This window comes from Phascolarctos cinereus, unplaced genomic scaffold, assembly GCF_003287225.1.
Source record: "Phascolarctos cinereus isolate Bilbo 61053 unplaced genomic scaffold, phaCin_HiC Scaffold_2;HRSCAF=192, whole genome shotgun sequence".
NCBI classification, from domain to species: domain Eukaryota; kingdom Metazoa; phylum Chordata; class Mammalia; order Diprotodontia; family Phascolarctidae; genus Phascolarctos; species Phascolarctos cinereus.
This window is the reverse complement of record NW_027555625.1, coordinates 375149256-375172440: the sequence shown is the minus strand read 5'-3', so window position 1 is coordinate 375172440 and position 23185 is coordinate 375149256. Positions and strand designations below refer to the sequence as shown.

Here is a 23185-nt window from a genome sequence, read left to right as displayed (position 1 = left end):
TCTATTATCCTCTGCTCTGACCACAAGACTAGTATACTCCTGATCAGACATTTCCAGGATATGTTCTATGCCACTTATCAAGAAGGACCTTCAGAAAGTATCCAGTCCAAATCTCTTGTTTTTCACATGTTTAAGGTGAGGCCCTAAGGGGTTGAGTGACTTTTCCAAGATAACACAAGTAGTTTTCATCAAAAATGCTTCTTGGGCTCAAGAAGCATATGCTGCAACCTTGATTACACCGACCATATGTTTTTCTATTACCCTTTGAATCACCTTCAATTTTATTTATTTGGAGATTATTGTATTCCATAATTAACAACACTACAGCTTTACTGGGAGAATATCAGTGTTAAGAAGAAATGGAGTCTTCTATCATAATTAAATTTGGGATTTTGAGAGGACTAAACCGTTTTCTAAATGCAACCTAGACTTTTCTTCCTGCGCTTGAATTCTGGGCCCTGCTTCTCAGCCTGATTCCTGTCTTCCAGACTTCAATGCCTCCCTCCCACTATTCAGCTCCCTTTTGTACACTGTCTTTCCTTTATTTGAATTAAACTCCTTGAGGGCAGGGACTATTTTTCTTTTTGCTTGTATTTGTATCCCCAACACTTAACATGGTGCCTAGCATATATTAATTATTTAATGAGAACTTCCTTCCTTCCTTCTTTTTTCATTGCCCATTTGCAGTGTCTTTCCAAGTTTCAAATGGGCTGCCAATCAAATTGTGTGATACAATCTAAACATTAAGTATTTTTCATCTGCTTGGTTTTTCCAGTGTGGACTGCTAGACTGGTCTCTTTTGAGTGATTGTGGATCTTACTGAGGAAGCACTGCAGTATTCTGGGCCTTGACAGGATCAGCACAATGTCATCAGCAAACAACAGCATCTGTAGGCCTTCACCATGGATGATAGAATCCCTTTTTCATTAAAGCACTGCACAGGGCATCTTCTGTAACAGTGGCAAACACCTTGGGCTAGGATATAATTCTTTGTTATATACATTGTTTGATACCAGTAAGCAATTGACTAGAATTATATTTTTAGTTAACATTTATCAAAAGAATATTGGCATTACGATCAAGATTATGCCAAAATCTTCGTTTTTTGGATAAGAGAGAATTTTTGAAGGAGAGTCCTTCTGGCTGTTTTTTTTTTTTCCTATTGAGTGAAATGCTTGAAAAAACCTATCAAATAAACATAGCAAATCTCTACGTTTTTCAGGCAGCTTCATGGTTGTGAATAAGTAATCTGCTATAGAAAACTATCCATTAAACCTTGCTTGTTTTCTTCTCAAATATTTATCAAAGTAATGTGGGCTTTTGATGGGCACCTAAAATTGTTCTCATAAGGATTTAATAAAGAAGGCAGGTATGTGGATCAGAAATTATTAATATCCTCTTGATTGCCTTTTTGGGGGAAGTAATACCATCAATTGTTCTGCATATTTCAGATGTTCTGAGAATCAATCCATCACTGAATCAATCAACAAGAATTTATTAAGCACTAGTAATATGCCAGGTGCTATGGCAGGAGTTGGAAATAAAGGAATAAAAATGAGGCAGCCTGTGACCTCAAAGATCTTACATTCTACTGGGGATACAATATCTTCATGAATAAGTAAATTGTATCATATATACAAAATAAATACTCAAGCACTCAAAACTCAAATGAATCTTTGATCTCATCAATTCAGGAGTTTTCTCCAATAATGCACACAATAACTCATCCATGCCTATCCATCTTGCTGACTCTTGTCCGTGTCTTTTCCTAAGTTGGCCCCAAGGAATCCCCTAATACACTGGAGGTCTTCCTTTCCCCCTCCTAATATCATAATGGTACCAGTGGATTCCTCTGGCCATCTACCTGTCAACCCTCACTCTTTCTATGTGTCCAATGGATCTTCTGTCCATAGATAGATAGATAGATAGATAGATATAGATAGATAGATAGATAGATGTATATATATATATATACACACACACATATATAGATATATAGATATAGATATTTATGAGGCAATTAGGGTTAAGTGACTTGCCCAGGGTCACACAGCTAATAAGCATCAAGTGTCTGGTCTGAGACCACACTTGAACTCAGGTCCTCCTGAGTCTCTGGCCAGTGCTCTATTCACTGCGCCACCTAGCCGCCCCTATCATACAATTTCTCGATGACATCCTTTGTTCCTGTTTGGATATTCTCCCTGCTTGTATTTCGCAGCCTGCTCACCTCCACCACTCACCTTTCCATTTTTTTTCTGTTGTTATATCTTCCAAAGAATCTTGAATAATCTTGATTAATGAATGGAAGACAACTTGTTGTAAAAAAGCCAGTAAGGCTGTGTTTTGTTCTACCAAATCAAATGTTTTTTCATAGTCAAAAAAGAATAAGCATAAGGAGATCTTGTATTTTTACATTCTTTGGATAATTGTGAAATGGTAGACACAGTCTACTGCTAAATATTGCTTGCAAAGACTTCCTTCTTCCCTACCAATATCCTCATTAAGTGCGTCTTTAATTCATGTATAAATGACGCATAAAGATTTCATATAGGTGAAAGAGTAGAATATGGGTCAGTATTTACTGATGTTACACTGACCTCCCTTTTAAATATTAATGAAGTCCTAAATGTCTTCTCAAAGTCTTTAGTATCTTCCTCTCCTTCACATCCTTGTATATCAGTCCCTTAATGCCTTCACAATTGTGTTGTTTCTGGTATTGATTGCTTCTGCTGCTTTTTCTGTCTTTTTTCTTAGTGTCATTTCTACATTATTAGCACATCTGGAATTGTGAGGTTAGGGTGGTGGCTCCACCATCTTTGATAGTTAAAAAGATTGTTAAAATCCTTTTTGCACATCATTTCCATCTTTTGTCTCTTTGTAGTCCTCTTGTTTTCATCCTTGAATACTTTTGGTGTGATTTTGCTTATGTGGCTATCTTACCAAACTTTCCTTAAACTAGTTTTAATTGCTTCTCACGCTTTTATGAGACAATACTGCATCTAGTCATTCATCATATTTCTTTGTATGATTTTATAAATAAGTTTATTTTCTAATCCAGTGCTGCTTTTGGCAGCCACCTCTCTCCATTTGTCAAGGAAGTCAGATGTTTGCTGAATAAGGTGCTTTCTGGGCTCTTTTGATCTCCTTGTTTTGTCAATTAATTTATATTGGTTAAACTTTTAGATGAAATTATTGTAGTTGATGTCAATGTCATTTCTCTTGTCCATTATCCATTTTGGATTTTCAATGTCTTGTTTAAATAATTCAGAGTTGAGTCATTTCAGTTTATGCAGTCTATCTTTTCCTCATTAATATTCTTTTAAAAAAAATCAATTCCGATCTTAGCTCTGAAAAGTTGGTAGTCTGATTGTTCATAGTTAACTGATTCATAGATGACTTCTATATCAATAACAGGTCTTTTCCTATTTATTAAACTATTCTATCTTGTGCTTTATAGTGATGTTTCACCAATTACATATGTCTACCAAGTCTCTTTTTTTGAAGAACTCATTCATGATACAAAGGCATGAGGCTTCTACATAATCTACAAGTCTTTGACCTCTTTCACTCCTTCTTGAACTGTGCTGTCTTATATATTTCTCCCCATCCTCATGCCTTTTCCCACCTTTGCGTTTAAGCCACCAGGAATCAGAGTATACATTGATTTGAAAAGTAGTGTCGAATTCTTCACAAAATTTCTCTACCTCTTCATCCTTAGCAACCTATGTTGGTGCATAAGTTATAATTATTTTCATGGAAGTCTTTTTGCAAATACTTATCATTAGAACTACAATACATGATGACCAAGATATTCCAATAAATAATCTTTCTTCTTGCTTCTGTGCTTAAGATAAAACTCATTTCAACAGTTCCTTTCTTTGCCTCTACAAGGCTTACCTGTGAAAGATACTTCCATTTAGTTACAACACCCTTCTCTCTTCTGGTTTCCTTTATAGAAAGAATGTCAAGGTTGACATGAGGCAGTTCCTCCACAAATATGTCTACTTGCTGGTTACTGAACAATGACTTTACATTTAGAGTACCAATGGTCAAATTAAAATTTGTTTCTGGTCTAAAATCTTTCCCTTTCCTCCCTCCCCTACTCCACTCTGCTAGCATCATAGTAGAAGTGGAATAAAGCCTCACAATATGGAAGGCCATCATTTTTCTTTGTTTCATAAGTTAACAAGGCCAAAAACAAAAAAATCACCAACAGGTGGCCAGCTCACTAGTGATGTGCCTCTCCATAATTCACCAGGTTAAGCTTTGGAAAACAGATTGGGGGGAGGGAAGAAAAAAAGAAAAGGAAAAATTTACATGATAATTTTCACATGTATTGAAAAGGAATAGCAAGTTGTACATAAAAATTTGCAGTTTCGTGTGCAATCATATTTTTTAAAACATTGCGCTATGTTATGGAAATGCTTGTTTTATTCCATAAATTAAAAGTAAAATAAATAAAAAATTAAAAAACGAAAACATTATCTATTAATGGGGTTATACTTGAAGTTTTTGCAGCATGATAGAACCTTCCACTTAACTGACATAGCCTTTGAGAATTACCTCCATACCATGATGAAACATTGGCATAGGACTCTGTGAAGGACTACATAAATATTTGAAAAATGCAAAGTGATTTTTAAGTAAGTGGTGTTGACAACTAGGGGAATTAGGAAAGGACTCTTCAAGGAAATGGTGCTTGGGCAGTGCCTTGAAACAAATAGTGGTTCCAAAAGGTACAGATAAGGAGGAAATGTTTTCCAGTCATGGGGGATACCATTAGAAAGGCAGAGATGCAAGATATGGAGTGCCATACACAGAGAACAAGAAGTGGGTCAGTTTTTCTGGAGCATAGAATGTATGGAGAGGAATAATTTGCAATCCAAGAACGATAGCTTGGAGCCACACCGTGAAGGGCTTTAAATCCTAGAGAGGAATTTGCATTTTGTCCAAGACATAATAGGGAGACACTGAAGCCTCTTGAGCTGGGAATTGACATGATCATACTTGCATTTAAGGAATATCAATTAGGTGATTGTTTGTAGGGCAGATTAGAGAGGGAAGAGAATGGAGGCGGAGAAGCCCATTAGGAATCTATTGCAATAGTCCAAGAGAGAGATAATGAAAGCTTGAAATGGAGTTGTGGCATAAGGAGAGAAAAGAGGTTAGAGACAAGAAATATTTAGAAGGCAGAATTGAAAAGATTTGGCAATTGATTGGATATTTGAGGGATGATTGAGAGTGAAAAATCAAGGTTGCTAAACTAGGTGACTAGAAATATAATGGTTTCCCTTAAAGAAACAGGGAAGTTAGAAGAAGGGTTGGGTTTAGGGATAAAGATAACACATTTCATTTTGGATATGTTGAGTTCAAGATGCCCTTTGGATATTTAGGGATATCCAGCAGGCACTTGGAGATTCAGGATCAGAGTTCAGGTGAAATGAGATTAAATTTGTAGAGTCATTTATGTAGAAATGATAATGAATCCATGTGAGTTGATGAGGCCACCAAGAGAAAATGTAGAGAAAGAAGACGAGAGGGCCCAAGACAAAGCTGTGGTAGCCCCACAAATAGGGTGATATGTCAGGTCTTTTTTCCCCCCAAAAATTATGTCACTTTTTTTTTTGTGAGGCAATTAGGGTTAAGTGACTTGCCCAGAGTCACACAGCTACTGAGTGTTATGTGTCTGAGGCTGGATTTGAACTCAGGTCCTCCTGACTCCAAGACTGGTGCTCTATCCACTGCGCTACCTAGCTGCCTCCAAATTATGACTCTTCTGGCATGGATGTCTCTTATGCATTCTGTGTCTGACCCAGTTGCTCTTCCTGTCTTTTTCTTTAGCACCATTCCTACCTCTTCCTTTAGCACACCACAGTCTGAAGCGTACAAGTTCAAATGTGGTTGGTTATTTGTCATAGAAATATTGGTATTTGCTGCTACAGTCATGTTCTATCTTTCATTGATCTGTAGTCTTCTTTCTAGTTCCACCTGTAGATGCTGTTAGGATGATTTGGCTCTCAGTACAGACTCATGCCTGGCTTTCTGAAGACTCATTTTCCCTTCTGTCATTCTTTGCTGTTGTGTGAAGCAATATTGCATGTAACTTTCCTCCATAAGAAAGCTAATGGAGCTGTGATTTATTGGCATAGGGAACTCCTGATTAGGAAACTTCCTTCACCAATTCAGCTCAACATCTTCCGTGCAATTTACAGTCTTAGAGAGTTGACTAGAACTTGGAGAGGTTAAGTGACTTACCAAGGTGACGTAGTGAGTGTTAGAAGTGGAACTCAAACCCCGGTCTTCCTGGTTCCAAGGACAGATCTCTATTCACTACTCTATATCACCTCTCACATCTTCCTCCACTACATTTACTAAATGAGCACATATTACAAATTATTATTGTTCTTGGCTATCATGTCTCTCTGCTTGGCAAGGAGATCAAGTGATTTCTGGCTGAGGTAGTTTCTGGGATTTTGTGGCCTGGCCTACGTGTTGTGGTGACTGCTTTAACACTGATTAAATTTCTGTAGGAAATGGTTATGAATGTTAATGTAGTATGAATAAAATGCTGACCTTGAAGTCAGGAAGACCTGGGTTCAAGTCCAGTCTCTGACACATAAGGACTACATGACCCTGAGTTATTCATTTAATTAAGAATACAAGTAGAAATACAGTTGTTTATTTGAACTGGTAGAGTGTTTCCTCGTTGGAGCGTTTCCTACATCAAAGAAATCATAGGTCTGACCTCACCTCTACCCATCAAAAAAAGTTACTGTCTTTAAAAATTAATTGACTATTCAGTAATTTGTTTCATTAGGTCAGGTTGGAGCTATTGTCATTGCTCACATTATCTTCTCATCTTGTTCTTTCTTCTACCTTGGTTTTCTTTTTCTCCTTAAAGTAGTCAGTCTAATAGCTTGTTTTGACGTGATGCCCACATCAGACAGTTTCATTTTGTTAGTGGAGTTGTTCACTGCTTGTCATATCCAGTAATTTCCTGTTTTGTTTTTGAAGAAAGTGTGTTTGATATATAGGCATCAAGCTTCTGAGTAATCTGTAAGTTATGGGTCTCTTTTGTTTTTAATTTGGGACCCTTCTTCTGACATTTTTTTTTATCATCTTCCTCTGTGTCATTTTTGTATTGAAATCACTGAATATCTATCTAATCGTCTATTACCTATCACCTCTCTAATCATCTATCATCTATCTAATCATTTATCATTAATCTAATCATATATCTATTATCTATCTTATCATCTGCTTATCATCTACCTATAAAACTATCGTTTATCTATCTGTTATCCATCTAATCATCTATCTTTCATCTCTCTAATAATCTGTCATCAGTCATATGTTTATCTAATCATCGATCTTTTATCTACCCATTGTCTATCTAATCATCTGCCTATAATCTATCATCAGTCTTATAGCTATTTATCATTGATCTGATAATTTATTATCTATCATCTATCTACTTAACTATCTATGTGTATTTTGATTTGCTTTAAAGGAGTTTTTCCAATTCTTCATAGAATTTTTTGCCTCTTCTTTCCCTGCAAGAGATGTTGGCACACAAAGCACAATTATTTTCCTGGTGGGTTTGTTTCTTGTGCTCAACATACTCAGTATCAAACAAAATGACCAAAGTAAAAAAACCTTTAGAAATCATGGGAAGTACAGGGGTGTGTCTTTGCAGCCAGAAATACTCCCATTCAGTTCAATCACCTTTTATGAAGAACCTGCTGTGTATGGAACACTGTGCTAATCTAATGGAAAGTACAAGTCTATTGCAGAGATGACTCTTAGGACTCCAGATGATAATGATTTCTGGTAATGGCTTTTTTTGGTCTCCTAGCCAAATTTTCAGGAAGACACAATTAATTAATTACTTTTCCCTCATCTATGTCTCTATCCTTGGAAGGAAAAACAAATGCCTGATCATGAATCTTAGGGTAAGCTCAAGCTAGGGAAATCGAGAGTATCTACCGTGGCTTTGAAAGGGCCAGGGAACAGGCATAGAACATGATCTCTTAAATTCATACTGCAACCTCAGATGACATGAGTGTTGCTGGAAACTTCCCACAGTGAAAGGAATCAGTGGGCTTAGTACTTTCTACCTCCTTTTCAAGGCCTACAGGACCATCGTTAAGATCTATGCCACTTGACCTATCACCTGAAACTGCTTCTCAGCTGCCCAGAACTTGTGGTTGCCAAGTTCCATTGAATGAATGAATGAATGAATGAATAAGTGAGTGAGTGGGTGAATTGAATAAAAAAGGATTCATCAAGCACCTACCATTAAGCCAGATACTGTGCTAAACACTGGAAATAGAAATACAAGCAAGCAAGCAAGGTAGTATCTGCCCTCAAATAGTTTATACTGTTTTTTAAAAATCTATTTTCCTTGGGTTTTTTTTGCTTATTTTATAAGCATTTTCTATTTCTTCCTCCCATTTTCTCTTTCCTCAATTAACTTTTAAAAAAAAGAACCCCCCCCAAACAAATTCCTACCTTGTCCATTTCTAAAAACATGTGTCCTGTTTTGAATTTTAAATTTATCATCTTTCTGGCAGATGGTAGATAGCGTGCTCTATTGTCAGTCCTCTGGAATCATGGTTTATCATCGCATTTATCAGAGTTTTAAATTCTTTCAAAGTGTTTTTTCTTTATAATGTTTTAATTATACAAATTGTTCTCCTAGTTCTATTCACTTAACCCTGCATCAGTTCATAGAGATTTTCCCAGTTTCTTCTGAAATGGTCCATTTCATCATTTCTAATGGTAGAGTAATATTCTGTTTCATTTGTATGCGTAACTTTTTTAGTCATTCCCTAATAGGTGGGCACCCCTAGTGGGTTTTTTTCAGCTACAGAAGAAAGAGCTGCTAGAAATATTCTCGTACATATGTGTTCTTTGAGGAACTAACATTTTAATGAGAAAGACAGCATGTATAGGAGAGTGGCGGCCAGTGAGGAGTGCGAGTGATGATTAAAGTCATAGAATAAATTGTTCTTCCCCCCTACCAGAAAGGGAACTTCTCTCTTAATGCTTATATAGCACTTACTATATAGCAGGCACCGTGCTAGCTGCTTTACAAATATCTCATTTAACCCTTACAACAACCTAGATAAGGAAATTAAGGCAGAGGATGACTTGCCCGAGGTCATAGAGCTTGTAAGTGGCTGAGGCAGGATTTGAACTCAGGTCTTCCTGCTATTAGGTCCAGAACTCTATCCACTGCATCTCTTAGCTCACTATATCTCATTCCCTTCAGCTTTCTGTGGTATCTGAAACATCTAAAATGATGTCTAACTAATCTAACCTACTCATCCATTTGGTTTACAAACTAGACACTGGTCAAGTCCACTTTCGAGCAGAAGATGTCACAATATTAAACAACTGACAATTTAATTCTTCAGTCAAACACTAGTAAGCCTACTATTAATAGGACTTTGTAAAATGGGAACTTAGGTACTAACCTCTCAAATAGGTAAGATATATTCACTTATCTTATGGGGATAGGTAGTCCTCTGCATCATTCCATGCCCCCAACCTCAATCAATTGAATTTGTTCTTTGCACAACAATGAGACTATGCAGTGAGGAAAGGTGGTCCTTGGAGGAGGGATACCATAGTGATGGGACTCTGGGGATGCAAAGAGTGGTGGCTTAGAGCTGAATGAAGAAGCAGGGATGACTGTGCCACATGGACCAGAGGATTGCCAAGAGGAAGAAACCCTAGATAAAACCCCACCTTGCTTATGACCAGGGAAGGGCAAAGAGATTCTCTGTGTTCCATTCTGTTTCCCTGGACTTCCCTGACTGATGAGGGAAAACCTGGTTATTCCTCAAGAGGAATTCCTCAGTCAACAATGATAACTAAAGACTCACAAAATTAACTTGAAGCCCATAGATAAAGGAGGGACTGCTGTATTGTCCTGTTTCAACAGGTCTCACAATCATAGATTTAGGGACCTTAAAGTCTATTCTAGTCCAACATCCTCATTTTCTATATAAGGAAACTGAGTCCCAGGTGCCATTTTAATCAAGGTCCTCGGACTCAAAAAGCAATGTTCTTTCCATTCTTCTACACTGTGTCTAAGTTTCATGGAAAACAGTATAGATGCTTTTCCCGACTATAACTGCTGCATCTCTTTGTGCGATAGATCTGTTCTTGAAAAGTTATGTAGTGATCAAGTATTTTAAAAGAAAATCATATTTTAAATGGACCAGATACCTCTCTGGGTGTCTGGGCCATGTAACATGTAGCAATATGGTACTGTGGAGAGAGTGCTGGATTTGGAGTCAGCCAAAGGGCTTAGGCTCAACGTTGGCTTTACTGTGTGACCGAAGACATCACTTCCCCACTCTGGGCTTCAGTTTCCTCATCTGTAAAATGGGGTGATTGGACCAACCACCTCTGAGGTTCCTTCTTATTCTAAATTTATTCTCCTACAAGATAGGTTCAAATACAATAAGGAAGTATCTCTTCTGCATCTAATGAGCTCATGTTTGTTCTATGAGTCTTTTGTCAGAATCTTATGTTAAGTCCTTTTATGTAATGTGGAATTCTCCCATCTATCTTCCTTTGTTTTGTTTTTGTTGCATAGGACTAGACCTAGGATTTGTTGCTAGTGTGGAAACGCCCTCTATTTAAGCAAATAGACAATTTATCTGCAATCTGTAATTTAGAATTGCCTGAGGCAACGAGAGATTAGGTGACTTGCCCAGGGTCACACAGCTAGTAGTAGTAGTAGTAGTAGAGACAGGGCTTAAATCCAGGTTTTCCTGATTCCGAGTACAATTCTGTCATTACTACTCCATCCTGCCCCTTTCTTGGGTTTGTTTAAGTATGCTGTGGTTTAAAACTCTTAGATACCTTGTAGAAAAGATACCTCCATATCAATTGGGAATTAAAGAGAAGTGAACCAGTTTTTTAGATGACAAACAAATTTGTGGAGGATGTCTAGTGACTGAAGAGAGAGCAGAGATCCTAGGCAGGCCAGAACTCATCGCAGAGAGCAAAGGCCTGAGAAGTTCTAACTTCAACCACATGCTCTGCCAGGTAATTGATTGTGACGAGGAGGGAGACCTTTTTAGCCAAACATTTTTCAGTTATACATCTCCTGGAATACACCAAACTTTTCCAAGCAGCCTTGTCCAGCTCCTAAAGGAGGGGACAGACGGCTTTACATAGTCCAAGAACAGTCTTTTTTCATACATACATACATATATATATATATACATACATAAAATTAAACCACTGGAATTTTTTCCCCACACTTTCTGCCCCCCTCCTCCTTTTTCTTTTCCTTCATGAAGCCCAATTTGTGGCCACATTTTAATTATAAATGCCATTGACACAAAACAACCTCACAGTGGACTCAATGAAGATGACTTCACTCCTGGTAAACATGGCAAGGGACGGGAAGTCTCCGACCCAGAATAAACTGGGCACGTAATTTTGTTCGGGCTCTGTTCAGGGAATGAATGTGGAAAAGCAAACTGTGAGGCAGCAGAAGCTCTGTGGAAGCAGGAGCCCTCTCACCACATTTTTTTTTCTTGCTCTGTGTACCAGTTGTGACCTTATTAAAAAATATTCCTGGGACTGAACAGGAAGATGCTAGGATGGCTTGGTGCTCTGAAACAGGATGTCCTACTTTAGAGGTTCCTTAGCTCACTCTTCAGGGCCCTGGGCCAGTTCAGGAGACTCAGCTCTTTAATGTTTTTCCCCTTAGAAACCAAGGGCTCCTAGGGTCTTACTGGTACAATTCAACTGAGTCTCTATGGCCATAGAGTCATAGGATCCTACAAGGGAAGGGAAAGCAAAGGAAGAGAGCAGAATAAGCGTTTGTTAAGTACCTACTATGTGCCATGTATTATGCTAGGTGCTTTACCAATATTATCTCATTCGATCCACACAACAATCCTATGAAGTAGATGCTATTATTATCCCCATTTTGAAACTGAGGCAGACAGGTTAAGTGATGTGCCCAGGGTAGTAGGTCTGAGATCTATCCATCATGTCACCCTAGCTCCCTCTAACTGGATTATAGATTCAAAAATAAAGAGTTGGGAGAAGAAGTCAGCTACCCTAAGCCATGCACAGATATATACAACATATACAAATACACGTTTGTATATATTACAAATATAGAACATGTTTAATTGGATTCAACAAATATTTATTAAGTGCCTCCTATGCACCAGACACTGTGCTAAGTACTGGGGACCCAAAAAGAGGCAAAAGACAGTCCCTCAAGGAGCTTGCAATCTAATGTGGGAGATAGCATGCAAACAAATATCTACAAAACAAACTATATACAGGATAAATAGGAAGTAAGAGATGGAAACACTGGAATTAAGAGGTGTTAGGGAAGTCTTCCTGTGGGAGGTGTGATTTTAGTTGGGATTTAAAAGAAGCCAGGGAGGTCGGTAGTCAGCATGGAGGAGGGAGCGCATTCCAGTCATGGGAGACAAAGAAAATGCCTGTAACCTAGAGAGGGAATGCATGTATATACATGTACATACATGCACACACTCACATATATATCCTTAAATGTCTGCTTTTTCTAAATATTTTAAAATATTTGCGCTCATTCCCAAGCCAACACTACGTTTCCATATGGGGATATAGTCAAATCTGCCCTCCTTCCATATTTATTTCCAGTCCAATCTAAAGATATGATCTATATGAGCCTGGGCAATAGCTCAGTTTAAATCTCCCTGTGATTTAATGATGAAAACGGCGCCAATTCATAGCAGCTATAAAGGCGAGTTTTCTCTTCTGTCTGGTTTTTAAACCCTTCACAGTCTGGCTCCAGTCTACCTTTCCAGGCTGACTACACATTACTACTCATCACACACTCTGCATTCTAGCCAACTGGCTTACTCGGTGTTCCCCTTATGGGACACCTACCTCCATTTCTTTACAGTCTGTCCTTCTGCCTGAGTAAAAGGGATATCCCACTGGACTCAACCCCAGTTATTGTAATTATCTATGCTCTATGCCCCGATGTTTTCTTAGAGCACCTATTTGATTGAGTTATAAAATCAGTCAATCCATTCATCAAAGGAATGGACTACAGTTATCCCTTCCACATCATTACTTTCCCCATTGTGGTTTCAATATTACCAGTCAGCATAAGAAATTAAATGGGAATTTTTGGGGAGTTTTGCAGAAACCCCAGACAACACGCAAAGGTCAGCAGATGACACAGAAGATATTTAGAAACTCAGAAATAGATAAGATATATGTATAGTATTGTATAATACCAACATATTTTATCTTTTAATACCATAATAATTCCTATTTCTTCTCTGGTATGAAAGGAGGGCCCAAAAATTTTACAAGGATTTTCCAAATTGCAGGGGCATCACTCTCCTGATCACCGAGATGTGGAAGAGATAAATGTAGATGCTGAGTGGAAGCAGGTGAAATCAAATAGGAAATGTCTTGTAGTTGTGTAAAGAAAATCAGTCATGCCCTGTGGGGCTTGGGTAAAACACAAAGCCATTTGGGAATGTAACATTCCAATACTATGCCAGCCTTCTGGTGAAGCAACTCTAGCCAAGTCCCTGAGAGGGGACTGTTTGGGTGGAGAGAAGGAAGGCTCTGTCTCCTTCCTTCCCCCTCAACCAGAGGATGACCTTGTGAATTTTAAAAGGTCAGAAGATTTGGATTTCCCATTGTCATCCTGTAGCAGTGATCCTAGAACAGCAGTGGCTGTGGTAGAGTCTGTTATTAGGAGGTAGGGGTAAACAAAAAACACAGAAGATTGTCAGCTTTCAGGATCATACAAGGATAGCAACACTCAAAAATCAAAGAGCTACTCATACTTCAGAGAAACTTAATGAGGGATCCACAGAGGAATAAAATAGCTTCCATCCACCCAAGACCTGTGAAATACTCCTTTGCTCTAAGCTTGATACCACCTTCCCCTGGATTCTGTGTGTACTTTTGGGAATGTGTGCCTCTGGTTTGAAGAGGGTATTTTGTACCATTTTAAAGAAACTAAGTTTGGCTTATTAATTATTCATGGGGAGTACACTGGGTAGAGGCTTGTAAGCAACCATACTAGAAACCACCCCTAACCCCTAATAGTTACCCCTAGAACCTTGAAGGGAAAAGTAGTTAACTAATCTAGAGGGATCCAATCTGCCTGGGGGAGTGGAAATTGGTAGAGTTAGCCCAGAATGAGCGCTACACTTGGAAGGCTGGCCTTCTTCATCTCTGCCTCCTAGAATCCAAGTGCTGCATCCTACTGGGGGGCTTTTCTGATTTCCCCAGGTGTTAATGGTAGACAACTCTTGTCCTATTCTCTCTCTCCACCAAAAATTACCTAGTATTTATTTTATATTTATATACACATATATTTATACACATAAATATATGTGCACATATATATATATATATATATATATATATGTATGTATTTATTAATTTGAATACATATCTTCCCCCCTAGCAGAATGTAAGTTCCTTGGCAGGGACTGTTTTTAATCTTTGTATCCTGGAGTCCCAGCCTAGAGTCTGGCACTACTAAGTGCTTAATAAATGTTTGTAACATTGAACTGAATTGAATCAAGTTGAATTTAAAATTTAGCCCTCCTGTCTAGTAGGTGATGACAAACATCATTCACTCTTCCACTTAATTTTACAGGGTTACCAAAAGTTGTATGAAGAAATGTATATTCATTTCCTTGGCAGCTTTTGGGAAATGTGTTACCAGACCTCTGGTAGACTAGGTAACCAACTACTCCCACTTCAAAGAGGGACAGAGTGAGCACTCTAGGCTCGCTCAAGTAAGTTGTCTTGCTTGGCAAAAATCACTGACTTCCATGACTGGAGTATTTTGAAGTTTATGCAAATGGACTGTGAACCCCTGGTTATGTTGGATGCATCTCCTGACCCACCTCACCTATAAAGGCTTCCATTGGCCTAAGGAAAAAAGTGACTCATCCTCCCTACCCTCCAAATCTTGATCTCCAGGCTTCCAGTTTTTCCAGTTAGAAGTACAGAGAGGGAACAAAATAGGGTGGAATGCTTGTATTGAGCTTCTTGTTCCCTGTGCTTCTAGAACACCTAGCTGAGTGCAAGTCTGATTTTAAAAGTTAGAAGAGGTTGCAGAGACAGGATGGAAGCTCAGTTAACTTCTTCCTTGGTCCTGTTTTCGGTTCATTAGGATCGTAGATTTTGCGCAAGGAAGGCTCCTAACAAGTCACTAAGCCCAACTCCTCATATTACAGATGAAAAACCTAAAGCTACTGATGTGAGTAGCCCTAGACCACACAGGGAGTAAATGACAGGCCTGGGATTTGAACTCAGGTCTTCTGACCACAAAGTCGGTGCTCCAATATACTATGGTGCCTCCCAAAGTATATCTTTAAGTCAAGGAATTGGGGAAAATTTCCCTCCCTTCCCAGGCCCTCTGGCCCCCTTCCACATCACACTCCCTTTTCATTCCAGACCACTCTTCCTTACCAGAAGCTGCAGAAGGATGTAAGCTTGGAAACCTGGACTCCAGTCATGCTAAAAGGAAGGAAACATGGTTAGCTAACATGAACAGCACAGACTGGGTGTCACTCACTGTTGCCAGCCAGGCCTGTTGAAGGATATATGTTTGGAAACTTTTGCCAGAAAGGAACCCAGTGAAAATGAGCTATTAAACTTGGATATCCTGAAGAAACAATATTTACAGAGGGAACTCCTTAAGGGAACATTCTCTGGTGGAATCACCCTGGTGGGGGAGCTCATGTCTGGGCACTGAATCATGTGCTTAGCAGGCCCCAAATCTCTCTTTTCCCTTTCCCTGAGATGTTCACGTTGTTCTTAAAGGTACTGGAAATTACTTAGTCGACTTCTGTCAACTCTGGGACAACCGGGAAATAAGTCATTGTCCCTGGGATGGCAGAAGCAGCTCTTTTTCTAAAGTAGCTCGGAACTGTGTAAGATAATAAACTCTAGGCCCCCTATGAAATCTTTCCACGAGGATCTGTTCCCCTGTTGAATTCCCATTGGTCTGAAAATGCACCCTAATAACCTAAAACAATTCTGTACTAGATTGTAAACTCCTTGTGGGCAGGGATTAGCTTTTGCCTTTCTTTGTGTCCCTATTGCTTGGCACATAATAGGTACTTAAAAAAACTTGTTAATTGGATTATCTTATTTAGTTTGCAGGTAACTTTCTATGTGTTTATGGGGTTGATCCCAGGAATGGAACAATCCAGGTAGCTGTTCTAGCCTTCTAGTTGTGTCCTACTCTTCATGACCCAGTTTGGGATTTTCTTAACAGAGATACTGGAGTGGTTTGCCATTTCCTTCTCCAGCTCATTTTTTACAGATGAGGAAACTGAGGCAAACAAGGTTAAGTGACTTGTCCAGGGTCACACAGCTAGTGTGAGCACCAGATCTGAACTTAGGGAGAGGAGTCTTTCTGACTCCATGCCTGCCTCTTTATCCACTGTGCCACCTAGCTGCCCAGGTAGCTCTTCATACAGTAATAATAATGACTGACATTAAGATAGCACTTTAAAGTTTGTAAAATACATATATTATCTCATTTGACCCCCACAACAACTTTGTGAGATAGATGTTGTAGGTGTTATTATCTCCATTTTACAGATAAGGCAACTGAGGCTTATGGGAAGTAAATGGCTCTTACAGTCATGTAGTTGTTAAGTGTCAGAAGCAGGATTTGAATTTAGGTCTTTCTGACTCTAAATATAATGCTTGGTTAAATAGCAGATAACTGCCTGCTCTTTGAAAACAGCCTGGAGGGAAAGAGGTCAATCTCTCCCATTTTCAGAATCGCCTTATTAGCCTAATTATGTCCAATTAACTTAGCTGGAGGCAGCGTGTGGTACAGTGGAAATAGTAGACCTGAATTCAAATTCTGGGTTCAGATCTTGCCTAGAAGTGCCATTCAGTTCATCTGAGCCAGTTTCCTCATTTGCAAAATGGAGGTAGTGGTACCTGAAAAGCCTTCCACGCAAGACTGACTCAGGGCTCATATGAAGTAAAGAAGTACTATATAAATATAAATTATTATTACTACTAGAGTACCCATTCCTTCACAGTCTGCCCACATTAAATATCATCAATTTCTTTGCTATTTTTGCTAATTTGGCAAGCAAGAGATTGTATCTCTCTCATTTTACATGTAAGGAAACTGAAGCCCAAAGAGACAAAGTGATTGAGCAATGGTTACACAGTTACAAAGTAACAGAGATGGAACTGGAACCCAGGTCTTCAGATTCAAATCCTTTGCTCTGGTCATTGTCCCATACTTCTTTGGCTCTACTCCATACCATGGGCCCAGACTGTACCTTTTGCTCCCACTAGCCATATGGTCAATACTTGCTCTTGGTCCCAAAGTGGCCAAGCACATATTTATCCATCACCATTATAGGCTGCACAATTTAAAGGCTACACCCTGCCGATGATTGGTCACTAGTTTCATCTCACACATGACATGTTAGTCTAACATTGTCAAGTAGGTTTTTTGTTCCCTCTGCCTTAATAGCACGTGCCAAGTTGACGAAGCAGTGGAAAGAATGTTGGCTTTGGGCTCAAAGGAGTTCAAATCCCAGATTTGCCATTTGCTGGCTGTGTGACTTTGGACACGTTACTTAACCTCCTTGTGGCCATGCTTTCTTCATCTGTAAAATGTGGACATTGTACTAGGTAACTTCCAAGGTCCCTTCCGCCTCCAAATCTAGGATAATGCTCTAAGGAGAAAATAGACTCATGACGGTCTACTCATCTCCTTTCAATGAACTTTTCAACTTCCAGTCACTGTAGAAACTCAGGTAAGGAGCTTAAGTCCTAGTAGCCAAGATTTCTTGGGGGATAAGGGAATTTCAAATCCTTTACCTTTTATAAATCTTCCTTCTTGTTTTGCAGTTTTTAGTTGTGTTCCACTCTTCATGACCCCATTTGGGGTTTTCTTGTCAAAGATACTAAAGACTCCAGGCCTGACACTCTATCCACTGCGCCACCTAGCTGCCTCCTTTACCTTTTAAAAATCTTGCTTAGCGCTGATCAAAGTCGGGGGGTTGCTGGTAAATGTTTGATAGTCAGCTCTCTAGAAGACACACACATAAAACTTTTTTTTTTAAGTTTTAAGTTTAATCTTAAGCCACATTTTAAAGTTTAATCTGCCTTATTCATATTTTCTCCATCATTTTGTTAAGTCTAGACAATCAATAGAACAATAAATCAAGCCCTGATTTGGAGCATTTCTCAATTTCCCAGGCGTATATACTCACATCAAAAATTTAACAATTGGCTCCCAATATGAGCTGGCTCTAGCACACCCCTGACAAAGGGTAAGGAAGACTTTAGAATATAGATCTGTCATTGTCACACGGCCTCTGCTACTTTGTCTTGTCATCGAGGCAGTGAGATAGAGTAAAACCCAAAGAAGTCTATTAAAAAAAAAAGTTAAGGGCCTATTCTAATCAGGCCCACTGCAGGCAGCTGCTCTTGTTCCATGTTGTGTTAAGGAAAATCAGTAAAACTGGAGGTGGGAAGGACTAGAGTTTGATTTAATTGCAGGTCTTTACACGTAAAACTCCCAAGAACCTCCTTTCCATGGTTTCCTGGGTATATTCATTCAGCAAACATCGATTGAACTCCTACTGTGTGCCAAAAAAGGATTCAGTACCCATGGCACACAGAGCCATCCAGCACCCAATACCTGTCGTTGGGGCAAGTCGATCAGTACAAACCAAAGCATCATTTTTAAGTAGAGAACTCCCAAGTAACTGCTTCATGTTCCCACTAATTCATTTCACTCTTGCCTGTATCAGAGCCAGGTAGCTGTACGCACTCTGGTTTAGCCAAGCCACATGATGGGTAGTTTCCTTGTATTCCAGGTACAGAGACTCATACTGTTTTGCAGAGGCCCCCTTCTGTTTAGAGAAAAAATAACTTCAGATTTTTTTAAAAAATGGTTGAATCAAAATCTTTTCTTCTGCCTCCATCCCCCATCCTACACCTACAGAAAATTAGCTACGGCAAGATAAAATACTTTCTGATCAGAGTAGAACATGCCAAGGCAATAAATCTTTTCTGTGCTCTATATCCCATGTGTATCTGGGTCATGGAGTCCAACAAGGGTTAAGGTAATTCCTTTCATTTTGTTTTTAGGTTAGAGGGGAATCTTAGAACATAGAATACAGAATGCCAGCTCTGGAAGAGAATTTGGAACATAGAACGTAGAATGTCTGCACTGGAAGGGACCTTAGAACATAGAATGTCAGAGCTGGAAGGAATCTTGGAACATAGAAATCAAAATGTCAGCACTGAAAGGCCATTTCTTTCAACCCTCTCATTACACAAGGTTTGGGGGTGGAGGAGGAGGAAAGGAGAGGAGACCAAGGGAAAGTAACACCGTGAAGCTCAGTATCTTCTTGTTAAACAGGGTACATAGATTTCTAGATTAGTGTAAAATCATTTGTTAATTCCCTAAGACAGCTTTTTTTTGGAGTGGGAAGAAAAAGAGGTTGTATTTCTATGTTTTTATTATTTTGGGTCTCATCCTCAAGGGTTTTGGGATATGAATGAGTCTAATTTTCCGTGGCTTACCGTCTCTGCTGGCTGGCCGTATCTGGAACAGCTAGGTGTTTATTTACTTTTCTTGTTTTATTTTTATTTCAGTTCAACTGCAACTAAGCGCGGAAAGCGTGGGTGAGGTGTATATAAAGAGCACTGAGTCTGGCCAGTATTTGGCTATGGACACCGATGGACTTTTATACGGCTCAGTAAGTATGAGGTTTATGCGGTACCAGACACAGGGAAGTTTTGAGGTTTCCAGAAATCCTGTAGTATTGAGTAATGTAACACAGAAGCAACAATTAGTCTCTGTTTGTTATTTTTCCAATTGGATTCCCACCCCCTACCCTGCTTTATTTTAGGTTTAAAAAAATTGAAGAGCTTGCAGAACTCTCTCAAAACACTGTACTATATTATCATGCACATCTGGAAGAGGAAACATTGATGGAAGCTTTTGTTGGGGTTAACCAGTCACCCTCTTGTGGGGCATGATCCTACTATACAAGCATTTTGGAGGGTTTCATCTTGTCTGTAAGATGGCCATTTCCCTATGCAGTGTACCTTTTAAGCTTTTCTACATGCGTAAATTTCAAGATTCAAGATGAATAGCTATTTTGCTATCGGTCTATAAGCTACACATGGAAAATTGTTATTGATACATTCTATTTTTACATCACCATAATTTCTGAATATATCTCTCCTCTTTCCCTTAAAAAAGCAAGTCATGCCCTGTATCAAAAAAACAAAAAAGAAAAAAGAAAAGTGGGGGCAGGGTAGTGTGGAAGAAAACATTTATTATAATAATAAGAAGAGCTAACATTTTATATATCATCTTATTTGATACAATAAACTTTGAGGCAGGCATTATTATTATTCCCATTTCACAGATGAGGAAACTGAGTCTGAGAAAGCTTAATTGTCTTGTCCATAGTTATATTGTTAATATGCATCGGAGGCAGAATTTGCAACGAGGTTTTCCTAACTCCTCATTCAGAGCTCAATTACTGTCAACAGAGTCTGACAATGTATATAATATTCTATAACCATAGTCTTCCTTTCCCCTACGTGAAAAGAAGAAAGGGGCCTTTTCTTGGCCCTCTTTCAGGGCCAAGTTTCATAATCATTATAATAATGCTATTCAGTTTGGGGATTTTTGTTCTTTCCATTTACATTGTAGCAGTCATTGTGCAGCAATAGTCTTCCTGTTTCTGCTTGCTGCATTCATTCTCTATTAGGCAGCTAGGTAATGTAGTAGAGAGAGTACCTGGCCTGGAGTCAGGATAAACCTGAGTTCAAATCCAGCTTCAGACTCTTACTGGCTCTGTTACTCTCGGGAAAGTCATGTAAACTTTATTTGCCTTAGTTTGTAAAATGGGGATGATAATAGCACCTACCTCTCATGGTTATTGTGAGGATCAAATGAAATAATAATTGTAAAGTGCTTAGCACAGTGCCTGGCACATAGTAGGTGCTATAAAAATGTTAGCTTTCATTGTTATTCTGTATTTTTCAATGTGTATTCTTTAAATTCATTGTTTTGTATGGCACATAGTTCATTACTTTCAAGTACTGCAATTTGTTTAGCCATTCTCTAATCAACCTTGTTCCCAGTTCTTTGCTGTTATGCCAAAAAAACCCAAACCAAACCAAAACAAAAAAACAACCCCCAAACCAAAAAATCCTGTTAAGACTATTTTGGTCTGTGTGAGACCTTTCTTCCTGACTTTGACCTCCTTGGGTGTATTTTCACAGGAGTGGGATCTCTGGATCAAAGGGTATAGACATTTTAGTCACTTCTTAGGCATAATTCCAAATTGCTTTCTAAAATAAGAATTCTACAAAGAGTGCATTAGTGTGCCTGTCTTTCCACAGCACTGCACCCCACCCCAACACTGTCTCCATCTCTTGTCATTTTTGTCAATTTTCTGGATATAACTTCAGAAATGTTTTAATTTACATTTCTCTTATTATTGGTTATTTGAATCAATCTTTCAGATAGCTATATTAGTTTATTCCATGTTTGAGAAATGTTTTTTTTTTCCATATCCTTTGACTGTATTCATGGGGGAATGATGCCTGGTGTTCTATATCTGTATTAATTACTTCTATATTTTGGTTATCTGAGCCTTATTGGAGATATATGATGTGTAAAATCCCCCCTCTCATTCAATAATATCCCTTATTATTCTAGATATGGTAGTCTATTTTAAATGTTTTATCAATACCTTTTTGGTTTTTTTTTAATTAAATATTTATTTTAGCATCATATACATTTTTCCCTGTATCTACTCTCACTTCTCTCCCATTTCCTCTCCTACAGTTTACAGAAAAGCAAAATAATACAATATCAGAGATGGAAGGCTACCTAGTCCAACCCATATCTAAATAAGAAGCCATTCTACAACATACTTCAAAAGTGATCATCCAGCCTTTGATTGAAAATCTCCAATGAGAGAGAATACCTTTTGAGAGAACCCATTCCACTATTGGGTAGCTCTCATGATTAGAAAATGTTGTCCATTGTTTCTAATTCTACCTCTCAAGGCCAAGCAAAGCAAGTCTACTTCTGGAAATATACTAAAGAACAGCTGTCTGCCTTGTACCCAAATCTCCTCACTAGGTTAAACATTCCTAGTTCTTTCAACTAGTCTTCATAGGGAATGATATCAAGGTCTTTCACTATCCTGAATGCCTTCTTTTGGTTATTTTTTCTGGCTTAATAACCTTCTGAAAAAATTGATTGCCAAAACTGAACATGATATTCCAGATGTTATCTAACTGGAACAGAATACATTTGGAGTATGACCTCCCTAGTCTTGGATACCATTTCTAACTTTAAAAAGCCTGAGCTTGCATTAAGGAGCTAGGTGGCATGGCGAATAGAGCCCTGAGCTGGGAAACAGGAAGATTCATCTTTCTGAGTTCAAATCCAACCTCAGATACTTACTAGCTGTGTGACCCTGGGCAAGTTACTTAACCCTGTTTGCCTTGGTTTTCTCATCTATAAAATGAGCTGGAGAAGGAAATAGCAAACCACTGTGGTATCTTTGCCAAGAAAACCCCAAATGGGAAGAATCAAATATGACTGAAATGATTAAATAACAACAAAGATTGCATTGACTTTCTTGATCTCCATATCACATTGTTGTCTTATATTGAAGCTTCCATCTACCAAAACCCCCAGATCTTTTTTAGACAAAGTGCTGTTTGCCTATTCTTCTTCTGTATTACACCTGCAAAGTTGATTTTTTGAACATAAGTATAAGACTTTACATTTATTCCTATTAAATTTTATCTGGTTTAATGCTCTAAGCCAGGGTTCAGCAAAATATGACCCATGGATCAAATCTGATCTGAGCCTGTTTTTGTATGGGTGGGGAGCTAAAATGGTGTTAAATAAAAATAAAGTTTTATTGTATTTAAAACATAAAAAAAGTTCAGCTTGCAGGTTACAAAAAAATAGGCAGCAGGCTGGATTTGGTCCATGGACCACAGTTTGCTAATCTCTTCCCTAAACTATCAAGATCCTTTTTGAAACTTGACTCTTTTATCCAGTGTGTTAATTATCTCTTTTTATTTGGATGTGGCATAAACTTATCAAGCTCAACATATTCAAAAGTAGACTCAT

General features: G+C 38.5%; 1 protein-coding gene across 5 annotated transcripts in view; it reads left to right on the top strand.

The window, feature by feature from the left end:
* FGF1 (fibroblast growth factor 1) overlaps positions 1 to 23185 on the top strand; it is a 154001-nt gene that overhangs the window by 104865 nt on the left and 25951 nt on the right. For all 5 annotated transcript variants that reach the window (XM_021005143.2, XM_078150501.1, XM_021005144.2 and 2 more), the window contains one exon: positions 19663 to 19766. In XM_021005143.2, coding sequence (XP_020860802.1) covers positions 19663 to 19766 — 104 coding nt within the window. The remainder of the gene's footprint in view (positions 1 to 19662; positions 19767 to 23185) is intronic.